Here is a 19,940-nt window from a genome sequence, read left to right on the forward strand (position 1 = left end):
AGTGACAGTGTCCCTAGAGAGACATGATCAACCCTGTTTGTGCCAGGGAGGGAACTGATGACAGTGAGCTATGTATCATCGAAGTCCGACTTGGTGAACACATGAGTTTTATTCAGGTTACTTATAGGGGTATGGATGAGTGTCTAAGCTGCAAGCTGTAAAGATATATGAAGTGGGATTTCAGCTGATTATGACAAGCTAATACCTGGAAGAAGCCAAGGGCCTTCTAGAGGTCAAGCCGAGGCTCAAGGAGCCTTGGTGATATTGGCTTTTGATTATCAGCCGTTTCCTGCTATGAGTTTCTTGTGTTCTACTGTAGCTTTTCCATCATTCATTGGACACAATCTCCCCTCTACTAAAGGAATATTTACATAACCTTCTGAGCAGTAACACAGCCAGGATCCCTAATTTCAGGCCTTTCTGTAATTATTGTCATTAGCAGCAACTGGCCAGGACCATCCCCAGAGGGACGATGAAAGTATCTTATCAGAGATACCTCTGCACTCTCTAGAACAGACTTAAGCATCCAGACTATCATCAGTTTGAGAAGGCCTGGTGGATGTGCTAATTAAACTTAACCTTCTCCTTTCCAAAATCTCATCTCTAGATCCACCCTTAACAATTAACTCAGAACTAAAGGGTTCCAACTTACAAGTACATCTAGCTGTGATGGAAGTAGCCTAGCCAAGTTGCCTAGTGATGGAGCACACTTGCCAGAAACAGCAGGAGCAGAGATAGCTTGGAGAGATAAGGGTCAAAGGGATAAAAAGGCAGTTTTATTTTCAGAGAGCAATTAGACAGAGAAGAGAGAAGAGAACTGGAGAACTAGGTGGAGAACTTGAGGACAGGATGGAAGATGAGGAAGAGCCAGATGGAAAATTACTAAATGGATAAGAAAGAGATAAGAACCTGGATGAGGCGGAACTGAGATGAGAGAATTAAGATAGAACTTAGAGGGGACAGCAGATAAAGAGAGAGATACCAGGCAAGAAAGCAGCGAGGCACAAGAACAGAACTGAAGCTGTGTAGATAGGACTTTTATCCCAGAGGAATAGAGTAGGTGGACAAAGAGCTTGCTGTATTTAAGATTCTTTTCCCAAAAATAATTCTCACCATTTGTAGTTTCTTTTCTGGGCCCCTGGGAAGAATATTATTAAGGCTGGTCCTAATAATATTCGAGATGTCTACTCAAGATACAGCTTCGTCACCAAAAGCTACCTCAGTACGAGTGCCAGCTTATGAAACCTGGAGCTTGCTGCACAGCCTTAAGGCAGCTGAACAGGTTGGAGGGTCTTTCTTCCAGCCAGTTCAGCTCATCTGAGAGTATCTCTCAAGCAGTCCCGACTAATTAAATACGCTTGGGGAAGGAGGAGCCTAGTATATCTGCTCAACATCAGGACTTCCTGAAGTCTTTGCATTGTTTACTTCCTGAGAGTAAAGAGCTTCCCTGCAGACCATCCTGTCATTTAAGGGGCTTCCATCCAAGATGGAAGGTTTTATGTCAGAGGAAATTGCTACAGAACATTCCTCTCCTTCCTTGGACTCTTAAATCCTTTCTGCCTCCTTTCCTAAAGGTCCCTGAGACTTAGAGGAAGTTACATAGAAGTCTGAGTGTGGCCAACTAACTCTAGTGGGATACTGGTGTCTTTTCATGTATCCCCATCTTACATGGCGTAACTGGTGACAAGCCTTGGCAATATTTCTTTTCCTATAAAAACACAAGTGAGGAGAAGGCAGAAAATGACCTATAGTCATAAATAGAGATGTTGGGGAACAACTTAGCTGGTACATCATACTCACTTACCAAAGCAATAGGTGTCGATTTTCCATGGGGGGGGGGGGGGGGGCTATGACGTCTCTCACCATAGGTTTTTGTCTAAGGCCCATATCAGATGTGACTTCCTTTTTGGAGACTTTGCTTAAGTCCAAGCAGAAAATTTGTTTTATTCATTACTGCTTATGCCTCGACTGCACTGGCTGACCGAGCTTGTCTGGCCCTTCCATCACGAAGCATGCAGAATCCACAGCTGAGTGGGACATTCCGGCCATGGTCCTCCCCAGCAACCTCTGTTGCACTTTCTGGTACTACAAGAGCTAGGTAAGGGACATTTTTGGCTCGGTCCTAGACTTATTTTTCCAAGTTCTGTAACCAACACATGAGACATCATTAACAAGGTCTTACCATTCAGTTTTGGAATGTCACTGACAGCAATGGTAACAGCATTGATTCCTAGAAGGCCTTCTCTGGCCTTCCTGCCAACAACTCCTATGGAGGTAATCCACCCCTAGGACCAGGGGTTTATATTTATTTTTGATAGGGTTTCATGGTTAGCCCCATGACCTGGACCTCAGAGATCCCCTGCCTCTACCTCCCAATTAAAGGCATATGCCATCACACCTGGCCTTGTTCCTGCTTCTTATTTTTTTTTTTTTTATTTTTTCCTCTTTTGAGTTAGCATCTCTCTACATAATCCCGGCTGTCCTAGAACTCACTATGAAAGCCAGGCTGGCCTCAAACTCAGAGCTGCTTTCGAGTGTTTGGATTAAAGGTGAGCACTAGGGCTAGAGAGATGTCTCAGTGGTTAAGAGCAATGACTGCTCTTTCAGAGGACTCAGGTTCAATTCCCAGCACCCACATGGCAGTTTACAACTGTCTGTAACTGGAATCTAACACTGTTACACAAACTAACATACAGGCAAAACACCAATGCACATAAAAAAGAAAGGCTAGCACCATCATGTCTAGTTCTCTTTAGAATATCTTTTAAAAATTTATTTTATGTGCATTAGTGTTTTGCCTTGGTTGTCAGGTCCCCTGAAACTAGAGTTACAGACAGTTGTGAGCTGCCATGTGGGTGCTGGGAATTGAACCTGGGGTGCCTGGGTCTTCTGGAAGAGCATTCAGTGCTCTTAACCACTGAGCCATCCTTCCAGGCCTGTCCTCTGCTTTTTGAGGCACATGTATCTTGGTTTCGGAAGCTGCTTGGAGGGAAACAGATAAGCTGTGTGGAATATCTGGGAAGCATCTCTCATTCAGTTACTTGTATCTATTTTCCATCTCTGTTCCCACAGCTCTGGTTCCGCCTTGTACAGAGCTGGTTAATTCGGTGTGCATGTGAGAAGCAACCTCAGTACTGGAGTGCTCCCAGGAGCCTGAGTGTAGAGTTCTGTGATCTGCATGTGTGGGGGTGGATGCACATATTGTTCAATTAGGTCTGTGTATTGTGTGTAGACTTGGCATCATTGTGTGTGATATACAAGTGTACATACTGTGTTTGAGGATGTAAAGTGTGTTTCCATGAATATAGGCCACCTTACTGACCAAACAGGAGAATTAGCTGTATGGGGCCCAGGACCAAGTGGCCTATGGGACTGAGGAGACCTGAAGTGGGGAGCTGGAGTGGATGGGTTTAGTGGTCTGGGAGTGTGGGGAGGTACCATACACAGTGGAGGAGAGCAATCCACGTTCAAGAAGACTGCTCTCTGAACTGTCAGGGGCGGACCTTGTGGATGCCCCGGCCTCCCCTTGGAAGGCGGAGCGGGTCCCCAAGTGCAAAGGCTCTTGAGACTGAACGGGGCGGGGCCAGTACCTGCTGGGGGCGGGGTTTCTGTCCCTTTTTTCTAGAAGTAGGGACCAGCGAGAGCTAGTGGTGGGTCTGTAATGTAAAGGCAAAGCAAGTACTGGCGTTAAGGGCGTGACGAAAGGGACCTGGAAGGAGCTGGAAATCCCGGATGAAGAACACGACTGACGCTTAGACCCGGGCTGGAAGACGGGGAGGGGGGAGGCGGGCTGGGAGTTGGGTAAGCATGAGGCGGAGCTAGGGGCTGGACTGGAGTTTACAGCTGGGCCGAGGGCTCCACCAAGCTGAGGTTCAACGTTGAACTCTACTAGGTAGAGTCCTGTGGAAGAACCGGGCTGACAACGATGTGGGTCAGGACGACACTAACGATTAAAAGATGGACTGAGGAAAAGTCTGGCTGCAAAACTGACATTTGGGACAAGAGCGAGAGCACCGGTAAAGGGGCGGGGCAGAAGGCTGGGGGGGGGGGGGGGGGGGGCGGGGCTCGGCTCTGTAGGATCGCCTGCTTTGGCCAGGAGCAATCGCTCCTGTGCCAAGGCGTAACTATAGAGCATTCATTAAGCTGCAGTCAGCCGCTGGCCTAGCCCGCTGCCCCAGAGGCTCCGGAAAAAAACACCCCCCTGGCCCATTGCTCACCCTGGTGCCGGGGATGGGCGATCGGTTCCATTGACCTTGAGTGCGGGAAGGACTCCGAGGATTCCACAAGTGACATCACAATCACTTCTAAGATGGGGCGCGAACCTGGGAGACATTTCCCAGAAGACTCAATGCCCCTTGCACCCTTCTCTTACTTTGTTTCCTCGTTTCTTCTCTCTTCACACTGTCTCCTTTTGGCTGCTCTGTGCCCATCCTCTGGGCCTCAAAGGAGGGGAGGGGCTGCGCAGGACAAGGAGGATCCTCTACAAATGAGCATCACCAGTGAGTTTGAGTTTGACCCTTGCTACCTGTCCCAAGGAAGAGACCACAGCTTTTCTCTTCCTTTCAAACTATTATCCATCCTCAATCTGCTGCAGGAGCTCTGGAGTGTTGCCTTGGTCACAGCTCCCCTCTATCCTCTGTAGACAAAGGGACAGGCTGCCTTTCTAAATCCACTCCTTTCCTATTTCCCTCCCATACAGCTGATGGTGTCAGCATCTACTGACGGTGTTAGTGGGAAATGAACAGGCTTCAACCCCGCACAAAGCCTGTTCATAGTGACAGGAGGTAGGAAAACCAGCGTAGTTTGATCCTGACCTAGGCGCACAGGCCCTTAGCAGAGTGTCTAGGATTCAAACTGAATAGGGGAAGCTGTGGATTTGGATTAAGAAAAATCAGCAGTGAGGAATTAGCAAAGTTGGGGATTAAAAGCAAGTGTTGTAGGGGATGACGACTGGATGGGGAGCTGAATCTAGTTTAAGACTCGGCTTTGGAGCTTATGGCATAGGGTGGCCTTTTGCTTATGTGTCTCCTTAGCCAACAAAGAACACAGGACTGGAAGCGTACTGGCTAGAGAGCCAAGAAGACCAGGGCTTCCCTTCTGCTTCTACTGTCTATTACCTTTCATCCTGGGCAGGCTACTTCGCCTCTCTGGGTCTGGGTCCCTAGCTATACAATTTAGATTTGAAGTCGCACTTTAGAAGCCCATTCTAGGATCTAGCCCTGTGAATGTGTACATCCTGGGAATCTCCTCCAGGAGAGCTAGGGGCTGGGGTTACAGCTTATAGATAAGAATGCTTGCTTAGCATGTATGAAACCCTGAATCTGATTCCCAGAGACTTCCCCTACTTCTTCCAAAACACAGCTCCAGTCAAAATAAGTAAGTAAATGAATAAAGTGAGCAGGGTGGCTCATGTGGGTAATTCCAGGATTTGGGACAAGGCGGCAGAACTACCATAAATTCAAGGCCAGCCTGGGCTACCTGGGGAATTCTAGGCCAGCCTGTGGCTATGTGAAATGGTCTCAAAAATAAATATATAAAAAGATAAAAACAGGGCTGGAGAGATGGCTCCGAGGTTAAGAGCACTGACTGCTCTTCCAGAGGTCATGAGTTCAATTCCCAGCAACCACATGGTGGCTCACAACCATCTGTAATGAGATCTGGTAATTAAAATTAAAAAAAAAAAAAAAGATAAAAACACAGTCCCCAGGTTTGAACCAGGAACAGACTCCCAAGAGCCGCTTTGAGGCTTGAATAGTGAATTTATGTATTCCAATAGGAGAGTGAACATCTACTCTCAGTCAGCCAACAATGACTGAGCTATTTCCATGGCTCTCCGGAGACAGAGGCAGGTGAAATATGGTTATTATTCTTAAGGAAATACAGAGGAAATACAGGAAAGTCACAGTCCCTAGATCTCTGGCAGCAGGTCAGTGGGCACGTAAAGGACACGATTAATTCCACTTGGATAGATGGTGTTTGTCTGAGACAATGTCTTGCTGTGTAGCCCGGGTTAGGCCTCCTGCCTCAGCCTACCAAGTTCTTGGATTATAAATGTGTGCCACTGTGAGCAACATTTCCCAACGAGTTGAGCAGCAGGGAAGAAAGAATGGCAAAGTGAGGGGTGGGAGAACTGCTGTGGTGGGTGGCCATCCCAGCCTTGGCCTGGGAGTTCCAACCCCTTTTCCTATGTAGAGTGGCCTAAATAATTTCACCAATAAACTGCCAGCAAGCAAAGAACTAGTCCTGGATCCTAAGGGTGTGATAAAAACCAGCACTTCATTGTGAGGGCAGGAAGGAAGGAAGCCAGGCCTGGTGGCACATGCCTATAATTCCAGCATATGGCAGGTAAGAGGAAAAGAAGTGTAGTAGGCCAGTTGATAGTCTACAAAACTCAACTTGGCTGTATGGGGAGGATTGAAGAAAGGTAGTGAGGACCAGAGGTGGGGAGACCAGGCAGAAAGATACATATGGCTGTATCCTACCTAGGTCAGAGATGATGGAGGTTGAGCTTGGCTTTGTGGCTCAAACCTTTAACCTCAGTACTTAGGAGGCCGAGGTAATTGAGCCAGGCCAGCCAGGGCTGCACAGTGAGACTCAGCCTCAAAAACAACAAACGGACAAACAAGAGATGGCAGGGCTCCAAACAAAGGCACAGGAAGGTACAAGGGTAGACAGTTATGGCAAGAAATGGCATGGAAGTGAGAGAGGCTTGGCCCTTGATTTCTAGCTGAAATATCTGTTGCTTTCTGAAAAGGATAAGATACAAGAAATGCACAGGTGGTGGGAAGCTGATAGGTGTGTGTGTCGGGGGGAGGGGACGACGACACAATTTCTTTTCTTTTTTGTTTTTCTTTTTCGAGACAGGTTTCTCAGTGTAGTCCTGGCTGTCCTGGAACTCACTCTGTAGGCCAGGCTGGTCTTGAACTCACAGAGACCCACCTGCCTCTGTCTCCCAAGTGCTGCGATTAAAAAGGCATGCGCCACTACCACCTGGTTTGGGATATAATTTTTTAAGATACCTTGGGAATGTTCAAGACACTTTTATTGGCTGTGCATACTCAGAAAATCATTCTGCAGTCGAGCAGGTAGTGGCTCAGTGGTAGAGTTGGTTTCACTTGTGTGGGTTCCAGCCCCAACACTGTGAAACATCAGGAAAGCAGCCAAGGCCAGATTCAGGGTGAGAATTAGTCTTTTTTTTCTCTGTGTTCTTGTTATTGTTGTTTGTTAGGAGCCAGGGTTTCATCATGTAGTCCAGGTTGGCCTCAAGCTTGTTGATTCTTCTGTCCTATCCTCCCCAGGATTGGGATTACAGTCATGTACCACCACACTTTGCCAGATTTATGTCATTTCATGGATGAAAATGAAAAGACTATGGAAATATATATTATCCAAAAGCTTGTGTCTGTTGAGCAGGTGGCCAAAACCAGAACCCTGGTAACCACCAATTTAAGTAGTATAGTGGAATGGGTGGTGGTGGCCCACGCCTTTAATCCCTGGTCTACAGAGTGAGTTCCAGGACAGCCAGGACTACATAGAGAAACCCTGTCTTGAAAATAACAAACAAACAAATACACAAACAAAAAAAAACCCAAACAACAACAAAAAACCAAAACCAACCCCCCAAAACAAACAAAAAAGTAGTATAGTGGAGGAAAAGGACACTATTCGGGTGGGGTGGTCCATACTAGTGGACCGTGTCATAAATGGACAAAGCTAGTCAAAGCTGTGAGGAGTGGGCTGTACACAACAAACCTACAGACACAATTATGCTGAACAGAGAAGAACCTCAAAGCATCTTCACTAAGACCAAGAATAAGACAAAAAAGTGACTCATTTTCTCTATTCTTTTTGAGACCATCTCTCTGCATTGCACTGGAACTCTGTAGACCAGGCTGGCCTCAAACTCATAGATCCTTCTGCCTCTGCCTCCTGAGTGCTGGGATTAAAGGTGTGAGCCACCACTGCCTGGCAATCTCCACTCTTCATAATAGTGCTTGAAGTCTTAACTAGAGCAATAGGACAACAGAAGGAAATAAAAGAACATAAATATGTATTATTATTTGGATAAGACCCCATACATAAGAGACAAGAAGGATCCCATCAGAAAAATGTAGTAGAAATGATCCTTTCAACAAAGTGGCTGGTTAAAAAATTAGATTACAGAAATGAATATCAAGTAGTGAGATGCTCAGCAGGTAAAGGCACCAAGCCTGAGGGCGGGAGTTTGATCCTCAGGACCCCCATGGTGGAAGGAGAGAGCTGACTCCTGCAGGCTGTCTTCTGCCCTCCACATGCACACTGTGGCATGCATGCCCACACACAGAGGCTCAGGATAAATGTGGGGAAAATAAGGAAATGACCTCATTCACAATTACCTGAAGTAGCAACAAGAAATTCTGGGGATAAGCCTGATTCAGGAAGTGACTCAACAGTTGAAACTTTAACAACACTGAATAAAAAAACTAAAGATGGGGCTTGGGGATATAGCTCAGTGGTAGAGCGCTTGCCTAGCAAGCACAAGGCCCTGGGTTCGATCCTCAGCTCTGGAAAAAAAAAAACAACAACCAAACAAACAAAAACAAAAAACAAAACAACAACAACAAAAAAATAAAGACACTTAAGATGAAAGACCTCCCATTTGTATGGTTTGGAAGAACTAATACTATGAAAATGGCAAATTTTTACCAAAAACAGCCTGCAGATTCAATGTAATCCAACTTAAAGTTTCAATGCCATTCTTCACAGAAATAGAAAAATAAAATAAAGCATAAAACCTGCTAACAGCTAAAGCAATCCTGAGTAAGGTGCTGGAGGTATCACCATGTCAGAGTTCAAGTGATACTACAAAGCCATAGTAACAAAAACAACATAGTACTTGCTCAAAATATACACATATATCAATGGAATAGAATATAATAAGATGAGCTGTGGTGGTGCATGCCGTTAATGCCAGCACTCGGGAAGCAGAGACAGGCAGATCTCTGTGAGTTCCAGTACAGCCAGGGCTACACAAAGAAACCCTGTCTCAAAAAAAATAAAAATAAAAATAAACCCATGCAGCTACGGCCACCTTAACTGTAGACAAAAATACACGCCGGAGAAAAGACAGCCTCTCCAGGACAAGGCACCACTGGATAGCCTCATGTGAAAGAAGGAAGTCAGTCTTGCTCTCACTGTGCACGACACCACTTCTAAATGGATCAAAGACCTTAGTAAGACCTGGAATTCTGAATCTACCTGGAAAAAAGGCATTAGGAAAGGACTTTCTGAATGTGACGAAAGTCCATCAGTAAATAAGATCAACCATTGACAAATGGGATCTCATGGAAGTAAAAAAAAAAAAAATTCTATGTAGCAAACAAAACAAAACCAGTTCATCAAGTAAAGAGACAGCCTAAGAATGGGAGAAAAATCTTTGCTAGCAATGCATCTGATAGAGGATTAATATCTAGAATATACAATACAAAAACTTAAAAAAAAAATCAAGCTGGGTATGGTGGCGCACAGCTTTAATCCCAGCACTAGGGATGCAGAGGCAGGTGGATCTCTATGAGTTGGAGGCCAGCCTGATTTACAGAGTAAGTTCCAGGACAGCCAAGGCTTTATAGAGAAACCCTGTCTCAAAACAGTTAAAGATGAGGGCTTTAATGGAAGTCCAAGGAACAGTTTGCAAGGGAGTGATTGGTTATTACTTAAGAGAAAAAGGCCGGGGCTGTGGCTAGCTATTGAGAAATTGCTAGCAGCCTTGGCCAAGGCTATTTTATATTTTAATAAAGGGGAGACCACTGAGAAGGAAGGGAGTCTGAGCTCACTGAAGGTTGAGTTATATGGCCCCCTTCATCACTGCCTAGTAGAGTTGTTTGGTGAATGAATAAACTTGACTTGGAAAGGAAAGGGGGAACATGCACATGGTAGAAAAAGTGTTGGAGGAGTGTCCCATTTGAAAATGTTCATAAGTGTGCTGGGCGGTGGTGGCACACTCCTTTAATCCCAGCACTCAGGAGGCAGAGGTAGTCAGATCTCTTGAGTTCAAGCTCAGTCTTTTCTAAAAAGTTAAGTTCTAGGACAGCAAGGACTAAACAGAGAAACCTTGTCTTGAAAAACAAAAACAAAACAAAACAAAAAAAAAAGAAAATGTTTGTAGCCTGTCATGGAGAAGAACAGTAAAGAGGGAGGTAACATTCCATACATTACACAGGCTTGGGGCACTAGGACCCTGGACACCTCTTCCCCGGCAGAAGTAGCAGTTAGAGGTAGCTACAGGCAGCGACTGCGACATTATTTGCAGAGGGCAGAGGGGAGCAGTAGTGGTTTAAGAATTTTCAGAAAGTGATCTTTGCATAGCCAATTGGCTTGGAACTGGCTCTGCAGACCAGGCTGGCCTTAAGCTCACAGAGATCCACCTGCCTCGGCCTCCTAAGTGCTGGGACCAAAGGTGTGGGCTACTACTATTCCTGGCTTCTCCTTTTCTTTTTTTTTTTTTTTAAAGACTAAGTCTCATGTAGCCCAGCCTGGCCTTCAAATCAGTATGTAGGCGAGGATAACCCTGAACATTTAACTCTTCCTCCTAGGTGCTGGGATGAGTGTCTCGACAGCTGGTTCCATGCTTCATTTTCTAAGGAGGGTGCTTCTCTAATTCCTCTGACAAGCCAACCCTATAGTTCAGTGGCAGAACACTTGCTTAGCATGCATGAGGTCGTGGGGTCCATCCTAGGGAACCCTACAAACCTGTGGTCTGCCCGGCTACCCTCTGAGCAGGCTCCACACACCTGCAACAAGCTATGGTGTTGGCCTCCCTGCCCAATCCCTCCAGTTCCACTGAAGGTCTTCACCGCTCCTGTCTTGGCAGGTGGCCCTTGTTCTCAGCGCCCTCCCCGTCCCCCCATTTCCAACACACTGATGCCATGGACCTCCTTGCCTGTCTCCTTGCCCCTCTCTCAGCCTCTGGAGAACAGCGGCTTGGTTTTTAATCCTGCATCCCGAGTCCGTATATGGGCCCAGCACCCCATCTGAGGAAGGTTAGTGACTGAACGCTGGGGGAGGTGGCTGCTGTCACTGCTGCCATTTTGTGCTCTCTCAGATATAGGTAGGTTGCCCAGCTGGAGGAAAGGACATCTGGCTAGTGTGGAGTCCAGCAGTGATGTGTCTTCCCTCTCCTCTGAAGGTGAGTCCAGGGGACCTATGGCCCCCAGAGGCTACATTACCCCTTATTTGTGAGAACTAACACTTGACAGAGGGAAGGGATCTTGATGGGATTACCCAGATGCCCCAGGGTCCAGTGAAATGGCTCATGGGTAAAGGTGTTTGCTGATAACCTGACAACCTGAGTGTGATCCCCAGGACCCACACGGTGGTGAACTCAGCTGCCCTGTCCTTACCTTGTCTTCTACAATGCCAGAGAAGACTCCTTCCTTGAGTCCTGATCACCCCTTCCCTTTGAAGAATAATTTATGGTGCACAAACATGAACTGAGTCCTTCTGACCTTGCATAATAGCTACTACCTCTTTCCTGTTCTGTGGGTAAGGAAGGCTCAGAAAAGTAATTGTCTTAGGTTAGTTACCCTATTAAGTGAAAGAGCCAAGACGCAAGTATGACTGACTCAAGGCTCAGAGCATATGCCTCTATCCTGCCCTTTGCCTCAATTAACAGTGCCCCCCCCCAAAAAAAAAACAAAAAAAACCAGCAGCAGAGGTGACAGTACAAGGTCCTGTGTACACACCCCTTACTTCCCTGGGGAGAAAAGGCACAAGAGAAAGTGGGTGAGGTGTCCTGTGGAAACTTGGGAGCCTCAGTCTTTTGGGCGAAAGGGGAGGAAAGCCTCAGACCACTCACTGTCTTCTCTCTCATGCACTTTAACGGACACGTGGGCTCCCATACCCTCTGCCTGGTCAATGAATTCCTGCTGTAGGGTCTCTGTGAGAAGTGGGGCAGGAGGCAGGGCTGTTGAGAGGCATGTTTACTTTTAGATAGGAGCAGAGGGAAATCAGGGGTTACCTGGATCCCTAAGCAGGGTTAGAGAGGAAGCACTGGGCACCCCATGTAAAACTCATGTAGCTCAGTAAGAAGTGGGAACCTCCCCTATCCCCGGCATCCTCTCCCTGTGCCTGTGAAAAGGGATGCAGTATCACGTTGCCTAATCCACAGACTGCCATAGGCCATGGCAGGCTGTCCAGCATTCTGTGGTTCTGGGAGGAGACGGTGATTTTAAAGCATCACTCACTTTCTGGAGGCAGGGCTTTGCTGTGTTGCCCTGGCTGTCCTGGAACTCACAGAGATCCACCTGCCTCTGACTCCTGAATGCTAGGATTAAAGGCCTGCACCACCACTGCCCTACTTAAAGCATTTTTTAAAAGACTTACTTGTGTGGGTGTGGTACCATGGCAAACCTGCAGCAGTCAGTTTTTTTTACCTTCAGCACCTTCCAGCCCAGACTGATTTTGATGCGTAAAGAGCAGGGGCAGAATAGAGAGAAAGGGGTGTGTGTGGGTGTGTGTGTGGGGGTGCAGAGAGGAGGCTGGGAGGAGAAAGGAGGCAGACAGAAGAGCCAGAACATGCAGGAGCATGCTGTAGAGGCCTAACCACCACCCTGGGCCATTTGGGTGGGGTGCACCAGAGGCCACCTGGGCCTGTGCAGGGGCAGGCGTCAGAACCAAGGCTGCCATTGGGGGCTTGTCTGCCAGACACAAAGACATGGCCATTCCCTCCCTGGCACTGTGGAGTGTGGTGGCTGGTGACTACCAGCAGCTGGATCCACAGGAGAGAGGGCGTGATAAAGGTGACAGTTGTTGGCAGAGAAATTTGGGGAAGCATTAAGATTGAGGTGTGCCCCGCTGCCTCCAAATGACCCAGACCCCTCTTCCCTCAGGTGGACGCCAGGAGACTGACAGGTGTTGCTGGAAACACCAGCAGTGTGCTGGACACATCATCCACCCCTTCTTGGACTGTGGCTACCACAACCGGCACATGCACGCTGTCAGCCACTGCGACTGTGAATCTAGGTGAGGGCCCCCTTCATGGGGGACCCATTCCCTTCAGGTTTCCCTCTTCAACTTTGGCCTGGTGCTGCCGGCCTAGCCCCAGCTTTAAAACCCTGCTCTGCTCCAAGAACAATGAATGGGGAGCTCTCTTGGCAGCCTGGGCCAGGCCCAGAAGCAGCTGGCTGTCCCTCTGGGCCCCTGGGGAGTCATGGAGGTATGGGAGCCAAGCTGAGAGTCTGGTGTGTGGCAGGCTGAAGGACTGCTCAGGGAAGACAAATAGTAGCAGATCCCGAGATGTAGGCCCGACCTGCTCCAGAGATCGGGGCTCAACCTGCTTCAACATCATCCATACCCCTTGCTTTGAATTCATCCCAGAGGAAGAGTGTGTGGAGCAGATCTGGCACAGCTGGTGAGTGCCAGCTGGCTATGGGGACAGGACTTCAGAGTGCCCTGCTTCAGCTCCATGACTTTCTTCCTGTCCCTTCCCCCCAGGTGCAAAGGCCACAGGCCTCTCTCTGTGGCAGTAATCCACCATCCCATCCATCATGTGTGTAGGACAGATAACCTACACGAGAAGGAGGATGAAGAGGAAGAGGAGGAGGAAGAGACCCCACCTTCCATCCCAACTCAGTTGTGCCCCACTGCTGTACCGACTGACCCAGACATCGGGGCGGTCACCAGGACTCCCGACTCAGCAGCGCCCATCACCATCTGGCGTTCCGAGAGCCCCACAGGAAAGAGTCAGGAGGGCAAGGCCACCAAGAAGATAAAGAAGAAAAAGGAGAAGGAGAAAGACAACGAGGATGAGATGGTGGATGAAAAGGCAAAGTTGAAGAAAAAAGTCAAGGGCAAGATAATTAAGAAGAAAAGCCTGGCAAAATCAGAGTCTTCCCCTCCAGACTTGAGCCGATCACTGAGCCCAAGAGAACTAGTCAGGACATCAGAGTCCAGCCCAGAGAGTCGGGAAGAGCTGGAGAGTGAGGACAGTTATGAACGGGGTAAAAAGGAGCCCTCCAGCGAAGATATTGTGGAGTCATCACCCAAGAAGAGAGAAAAGAGCACCTCCCAGGCCAAAAAGAATGGGACAAAGACCTTACAAACCAGGAAAACGAGCAAGAGAAAATCTCCCCCAGTGTCCAACCCCAATCTCAGCTGAGGCCAGGGCAACCAGAGTAAATAAATCAAGCCTGTAACTGACCCCTACTGCTATTCTCTCTCCCTCCAACAGGGCCTCTTCTTGTGGGAGGTGGCTGGCTCTGGGCCTACTATAGCCAAGGGGCCAGGGGTCAGGGGATACTCAAGGGGCAATCCTGCTTTCAAGGAGGAAGTCTATGTCTATGGGAAGTTAGGTAGGAGGGAGAGAGAACCCTCTAGGACCAGGTGGCAGACTCCATCTGGAGAGGGACTGGGCTGTGGGAGACCAGTGTTGTTTGTGAAAACTCATTCTGTAGTGGGCAGCACTATGCAGCACCACCTTCAATAAACTGAACCTGCCACTCACTCGGCCTGCCTTTCCCTCCTCAAGTGGCCCAAGGGATGGGCTGTGGCACCATGGAGGACATGATCTTCCCAGCTGGTGTAGTCCCAGCCCTTTCCACCCTTGCAGCAGACCTGTTTGTTATGCTGGAGAAAGTAAAGCATCCCGCAGCAGGCCAGCCCTTCCCCACCAACACAATAAGAGATGAAGAAAAGTGGGCATGAGCTCAGATGTAGGCAGCAGTGGCGACCCCAGCAGGGACAAAGGAGGGAGGCTTTACTGCCCCCCACGGAATCACCGGGAGATGAAGCCTGTGTGAAGAACAGGGACATCAGACATACAGAATAAAGAAGGCTGCGGAAGGAAGCAGAGCCAGAGAGCTGGCTGATCCTGAGCCAGGAGGGGAGAGGGTGGGAAACAGCCCTCTCCCATGGCCTGTGTGTCTGAGGGTGAGCAGGTGAGGGGCCCATTCTGGGCCAAGAACTGACTTCTCAGAGGCTGTCAGGGACCAAGGCACAGCTGGGAAATGAAGGGGTGCCCAGGGGCTCACAGATTTACGTTTCTCCACTGCGTGAGAAGATGAGAACAACACAGTGGTTTGATGGCTAAAAACGGCCAGGCCCTGGCCCTGGCCCAGCATTTCCTAATGCCCTGTGTGTGTCATCACCTCTTGTTCACAGGTAGGACAGCCCAGCGGTTAGTTAGGCGCACTTACTGCACTTGGAGAAGAACACCTGAGTTCCCGATACCTATGCATAGTGGCCCAGAGCCACCCATCACTCCGGTTGCAAGGGATCCAAAGCCCTCTTTTGGTCTTCTGTGAATACACTCACACATACACATACATAATTAAAATTAACCAGGGGTTGTGGTGCACACCTTTAATCTCAGCACTCAGGAGGCAGAGGCAGGTGGATCTCTGAGTTCGAAGTCAGCATGGTCTACAGAGTGAGTTCCAGGACAGTCAGGGTTACACAGAGAAACCCTATCTCAAAAAACCAAACACCAAGAAAAACAAACCCAAACCCCTTCAGCACACGTGTGTCCTTCCTGCAATTCTAGGCCTCAGGAGGCAGAGGCAGGATTGCTGTAACAACTCCAAGGCCAGCCTGGGCTAGAGACTCCACCTCAACAGCTGACAAAAGAGGTAAGAAGCCCACGCAGGGTCATGAGGCTCAGAGCAGGGAGGTGACCACAGGCAATCTGAATCCTGGCCTCTGACAGATTATGAGGGTAAGTTTTCGGTGTTTCAAACTGCTTTGGAACAACCCTTCAGAGCAGGGAGCTGGAGAGAGACCTCGGCAAGTGCTCTGTAGAAACACTGTTTATTCAAATGACAGGTAAGAAGCAGGTGGCCATGGGTAGATGAGGATAGGGTAGGCAGGGGCTGGCAGGTCAACACTGCTCCGTATGTCCCCCACAGTCCTACTCTGACAGCCACCAAAGTATTGACATCAGGACCCTCCTCTCCCTCCTGCCTCAAACTGAATAAATAGCATCGGTCTCCCCATGAAGGCTGGGGACATGTACAAGTCGAGCCTGATGCCCATTCTAGCCTGTGTCAGGTGAGGGCAGAAACTCAAAAATGGCTTCCAGGGGGATCACAGACTGCTCCACGTTCATTCTCTTCCTGGCTACATTCCTCCCCCAGCCTGGTCCCGGGACAGGTGGTTGGCACAGGTCTGGAGCGGGGGAACTGCTCCTTGGTGCACACCAGCTCACAAGGCCATCCAGCCTGCCACCCATCCAGGCTGACCATTAAAGAGAATGTCATTTCATGCCACTTTATGGACAAAAAAAGAGGGGCAGGGAGTGAGGCTGTGGGTGGCCAGGCCTCTTGGAGCCTCAGAGGTAAGCAGAGTCCGAGGAACAGGCCCCCTACCGATCCATCTCGTCCAGGAGTGGGGTCGCATCGCCAGCAATGGACATGGGGGTGCTTTCGATCATGGGGCTGGGAGAGGGTCGAGGGGTTAGCCGCTGTTTCTGTTTCCGACGTTCTGCCTCCTTCTCCTGTAGCCACTGCTCGGCCATCTTGCCCCAGTCGATGGCTGCATGGCTGTTGGACCTGGAGCAGAAAGGAAGAGCCTTAAGAAACTAGGTTCTTCTGGGGTCTGTGAGAAGGGCCCCCCCCCAGTCACAGCAGAGATCACAGAAGGAACCTGACTCTTACAGGAAGCAGCCTCTCCCCTGCTTTCCCATTCTTCCCCAGAGCCCAGGGGCACATCTCCTAGGTCTTGGCATTTAAGAAGACACAGAATGCCTGCTTCTGCTAAGTCTTCAGGCCACATGGCACCCCCGTTCCCACTAGTAACCCGCCTGTGGGCCCTCTCCATGGACTTACTTTGGCTGCTGCTGCCGTTGTCGGGAGCTGGAGGAAGGCTGGGGCTGGGCCTGGGTGGACTGTGGGGTGGTGCTGGCCTGGAGCTGGTGGTATTGTGGGGTGGTAATGGGCTGGCTTGGGGTCGTGTAGGAGTAGCTGGGGGTCATTAGTGGTGTGGCCACCGGCTGCTGGGCCGGTGTTGGGAACACCTAAAGAGGGGTGGACAGAGCAATAAGGGTATGGCATGGGCTTGCTTGACTTTACTGTGAATCTCTGACAGGTCATGAGAGCTGGCTGTGAACAGTGCTTCCCAGCTGACCCACCAGGAAGTGGCAGTTACTTTGGAGAGTAAAGAAAAGCAAGGATGGCACCAGTATACAAAATTGCCCACCAATCTTTCACACCTCAGATGACTGGAGGGTTCCAGATATCCCATAAGGCTCTGTGCAAAGGCCAGGCCCTTTCTTACTCCCTTCACTGTCAAATGTGCTGGAGATCAGGAACATCTGTTAAGAGATGGTTCCCAGGCCCAAGCACAGGAAGCTCCTGGTGGTGGGCATGGCCAAAGGTGTCTACAGCATCGGAGTCTATAGGTAAAAGATGACCGCTCCGTCTCCTCCCCTCCCTGCTCAGGAAGAATCCTCCCGAAAACACATACATGGTAGGCGCTGCTGCCTCCTCCACTGCCACCATAGCCATACTGGCTGGATGCCCACTGGGCTGGGGTAGCATTGGGGTTCTGTCCCTGCCCTGTCACAGCAGCAATGGCACTGAACATCTGCGAAGTCATGTTCTGAGGCAAGGCGTTCACAGCCCGTGTCAGATCTGTAAACACACAGTCGGTCATGTTAGGGTGTAAATCCCTTTAACTCCCCACTGCCCTACAAGCCTCAGCCCAAGCTTCCCACCTGCAAGATTGATGTTGGCTGGGGTAGCATTGATAGAAGCGGGGGTCCGAGTCCTGCTGCTGCTGCTGGGAGTGATACCTATAAGAAACATGCAGTCAGTTATGCTCCTCAAGAAAGCTACTCTGGCTTCCCAGTTCAAGAGTCAGAAGAGGGTCAATCCCAGCACGTAGAAAGCAGAGGCTGGTGGGTCTCTGTGAGTTCGAGGCCAGCATGGTCTACAGAGTGAGTTCCAGGACAGCCAGGGCTATTACACAGAGAAACCTGTCTTGAAAAACATAACAAACCACAACGAAGTCAGAGAGGAAAGGAAGAGGGTGGAAGAGGCGCTGCACAGGCCAGTGGATGGAGAGCCTCCCCGCTGCTCAAAGGGGGAGCGGGGTGAAGCAGTTGAGACCATGACTGACTTCACCTTCCTGAGCCAGGACCCATGTCCCTCTCACCACAGCCAAGAGCAGGCAGAGTACAGCAGAGCTCACCTGGTACAGGGTCCTGATAGTGATCCTTGAACCACCTGAAGAGCCCATTCACAGTTGGGAAGACCTGGCCCCGGTACCGGAATCCTTCAGGAGTCACTGTTACATATTCTATCCTGAGATTTTGTAAGGAAACAAGCATTAGATATTGCTTGTTTAGCTGGTTTTATATCAACTTGACACAAGCTATAAAGTCACTGGAGAGGACGGAGCCTCAGTTGAGAAAATGTCTCCATAAGACGGGCTGTAGTGGGCTGGAGAGATGGCTCAGCGGTTAAGAGTACTGGCTGCTCTTCCAGAGGTCCTGAGTTCAATTCCCAGCACCCACACGGTGGCTCACCACCATCTGTAATGAGTTCTGGCATGCAGGCAGAACACTGTATACATAATAAATAAATAAATCTTAAAAAAAAAAAAAAAAAAAAACAGGCTGTAGACATGTAGGACATTTTCTTAATTAGTGATTGATGTAGGAAGGCCCAATCCATTGGGGCTTCCCCTTCCTTCCATGAACTATGATCTAATAAACCCACCCCCTGCCAACTTGCTTGTGGCCACCTGTGAGAAAGTGACCAAATACGGGTCAACCATGTACACAGCCATACTGGATGCTGGAGGAGGGGAGATGACGGGGAGGAGTTGCACATGACTGCACCATCAAGGGTAAGGTGCAGTGGCCTTGTGTGCTGAGGCTGTGCTGGAGATGGGATGTCTTCACTGAAGACAGCATGCCTCAGCAGAGAGGGAGACCAAGGTTACAGGACATCAGGTGGGAAGAGGCCTTGCTGGACAGATCCAGATAAGCAGGGAGAATTCTTCAGCACTCTAGAAGGTGGCTAGTCTGCCCTCATTCACTACTTCTGAGGGTAGCAGAGTGGCTAGGAGGATGGGCCTTACCTTTATGCCTGGTTCTAGTTCTAAATTGGAGTTCTGCACTTACCACCTATGTGACCGTACCAAGCATAACCGCCCTTAAGCCTAAAGGGTGGTCACAAGTATCCAAGGCAGTCATCACATCTAAACGCAGTGCTGTGCTCACTCAAGAAGAGCCAACAACTGAGACAATGCTAAGCATGGCCAAGACCTCTGTTGTGCATGTGAACCTAACAGGTTGGGTTCACGAGGTCCGTGGAAAGAAGACAGAGGCACTCCAGGATGAATTCTAGCCTTCTGCACCTGCAGGGAAGTTAGCCTCTGGCGAACTGACTGACTACAGCTTAGTAAGGGGTTTTTAAATTGCTATACAATTCACACTTTCAGCAAGTCAATTTCCGTCTACAGAAACCTGTCATCTAAGCTCATCAAAGAGACAATGCCAACGCGGCGAATTCCACAGTTATAGACATCTCAGTTTGCGGAGTCCTCTTATAACCAGGTTTTGCATAGGCTTTGAAACTTTAGGAAACTCTCAGATAAGTAAGATTTAGACTTCAAACAGAAGGTACCAGACACAAAAGGCAGATCAAAGCTAGTTGCCAACACTTTGGAATCAAATCAGCTGCAGAACACTGCAGGACCTCCCCTAACAGGCTTCAATTATACTCAACCAAAAACTGTTTTCTATCTGTTGTTCCAGGTTCCCAACTTTTTCACGTGGTCTTTTTTTTTTTTTTTTTTTTTAAAGATTTATTTATTTATTATGTATACAGAAGAGGACGCCAGATCTCATTACAGATGGTTGTGAGCCACCATGTGGTTACTGGGAATTGAACTCAGGTCCTCTGGAAGAGCAGTCAGTGCTCTTAACCTCTGAGCCATCTCTCTAGCCCCTCACGTGGTCTTTG

At 48.9% G+C, this 19,940-nt stretch overlaps 2 protein-coding genes across 5 annotated transcripts in view; one reads left to right on the forward strand and one right to left on the reverse strand.

The window, feature by feature from the left end:
* Window positions 1–3,675: 3,675 nt before the first annotated feature.
* Window positions 3,676–14,478, forward strand: Proca1 (protein interacting with cyclin A1). Of its 4 annotated transcripts, none has more exons than XM_036198365.1 (5): window positions 3,676–4,016; window positions 11,081–11,164; window positions 12,867–12,999; window positions 13,229–13,387; window positions 13,471–14,478. In XM_036198365.1, the coding sequence occupies exons 1-5, from the start codon at window positions 3,926–3,928 to the stop codon at window positions 14,132–14,134; spliced, it is 1,131 nt and encodes a 376-aa protein (XP_036054258.1). In that variant the 5' UTR covers window positions 3,676–3,925; the 3' UTR covers window positions 14,135–14,478. The 4 variants fall into 4 exon arrangements, with proteins under 4 accessions (XP_036054258.1, XP_036054260.1, XP_036054257.1 ...); XM_036198364.1 differs by lacking the exon at window positions 3,676–4,016 and adding an exon at window positions 4,096–4,499; XM_036198367.1 differs by lacking the exon at window positions 13,229–13,387 and having other exon boundaries at window positions 3,677–4,016.
* A 1,283-nt stretch (window positions 14,479–15,761) lies between these two features.
* Window positions 15,762–19,940, reverse strand: part of Supt6h (SPT6 homolog, histone chaperone and transcription elongation factor) — a 38,160-nt gene continuing 33,981 nt past the window's right edge. The window contains exons 33-37 of the mRNA XM_036194773.1: window positions 18,160–18,272; window positions 17,684–17,761; window positions 17,434–17,600; window positions 16,797–16,984; window positions 15,762–16,520 (exon numbers count right to left, since the gene is read on the reverse strand). Of these exons, the coding sequence (XP_036050666.1) occupies window positions 16,334–16,520; window positions 16,797–16,984; window positions 17,434–17,600; window positions 17,684–17,761; window positions 18,160–18,272 (733 nt within the window). The 3' untranslated portion in view covers window positions 15,762–16,333. The remainder of the gene's footprint in view (window positions 16,521–16,796; window positions 16,985–17,433; window positions 17,601–17,683; window positions 17,762–18,159; window positions 18,273–19,940) is intronic.

The sequence above is a fragment of the Onychomys torridus genome, chromosome 8 (genome assembly GCF_903995425.1).
Source record: "Onychomys torridus chromosome 8, mOncTor1.1, whole genome shotgun sequence".
NCBI lineage: Eukaryota > Metazoa > Chordata > Mammalia > Rodentia > Cricetidae > Onychomys > Onychomys torridus.

Excerpts from the sequence above, each read along its gene's own strand:
- Proca1 (XM_036198364.1), top strand. The coding sequence starts at position 4,310 with ATGGGGCGCGAACCTGGGAGACATTTCCCAGAAGACTCAATGCCCCTT. Across the intron at positions 11,165-12,866 it reads GTCTTCCCTCTCCTCTGAAG|GTGGACGCCAGGAGACTGAC; the intron begins GTGAGTCCAGGG and ends CTCTTCCCTCAG. Across the intron at positions 13,388-13,470 it reads GAGCAGATCTGGCACAGCTG|GTGCAAAGGCCACAGGCCTC; the intron begins GTGAGTGCCAGC and ends CCTTCCCCCCAG.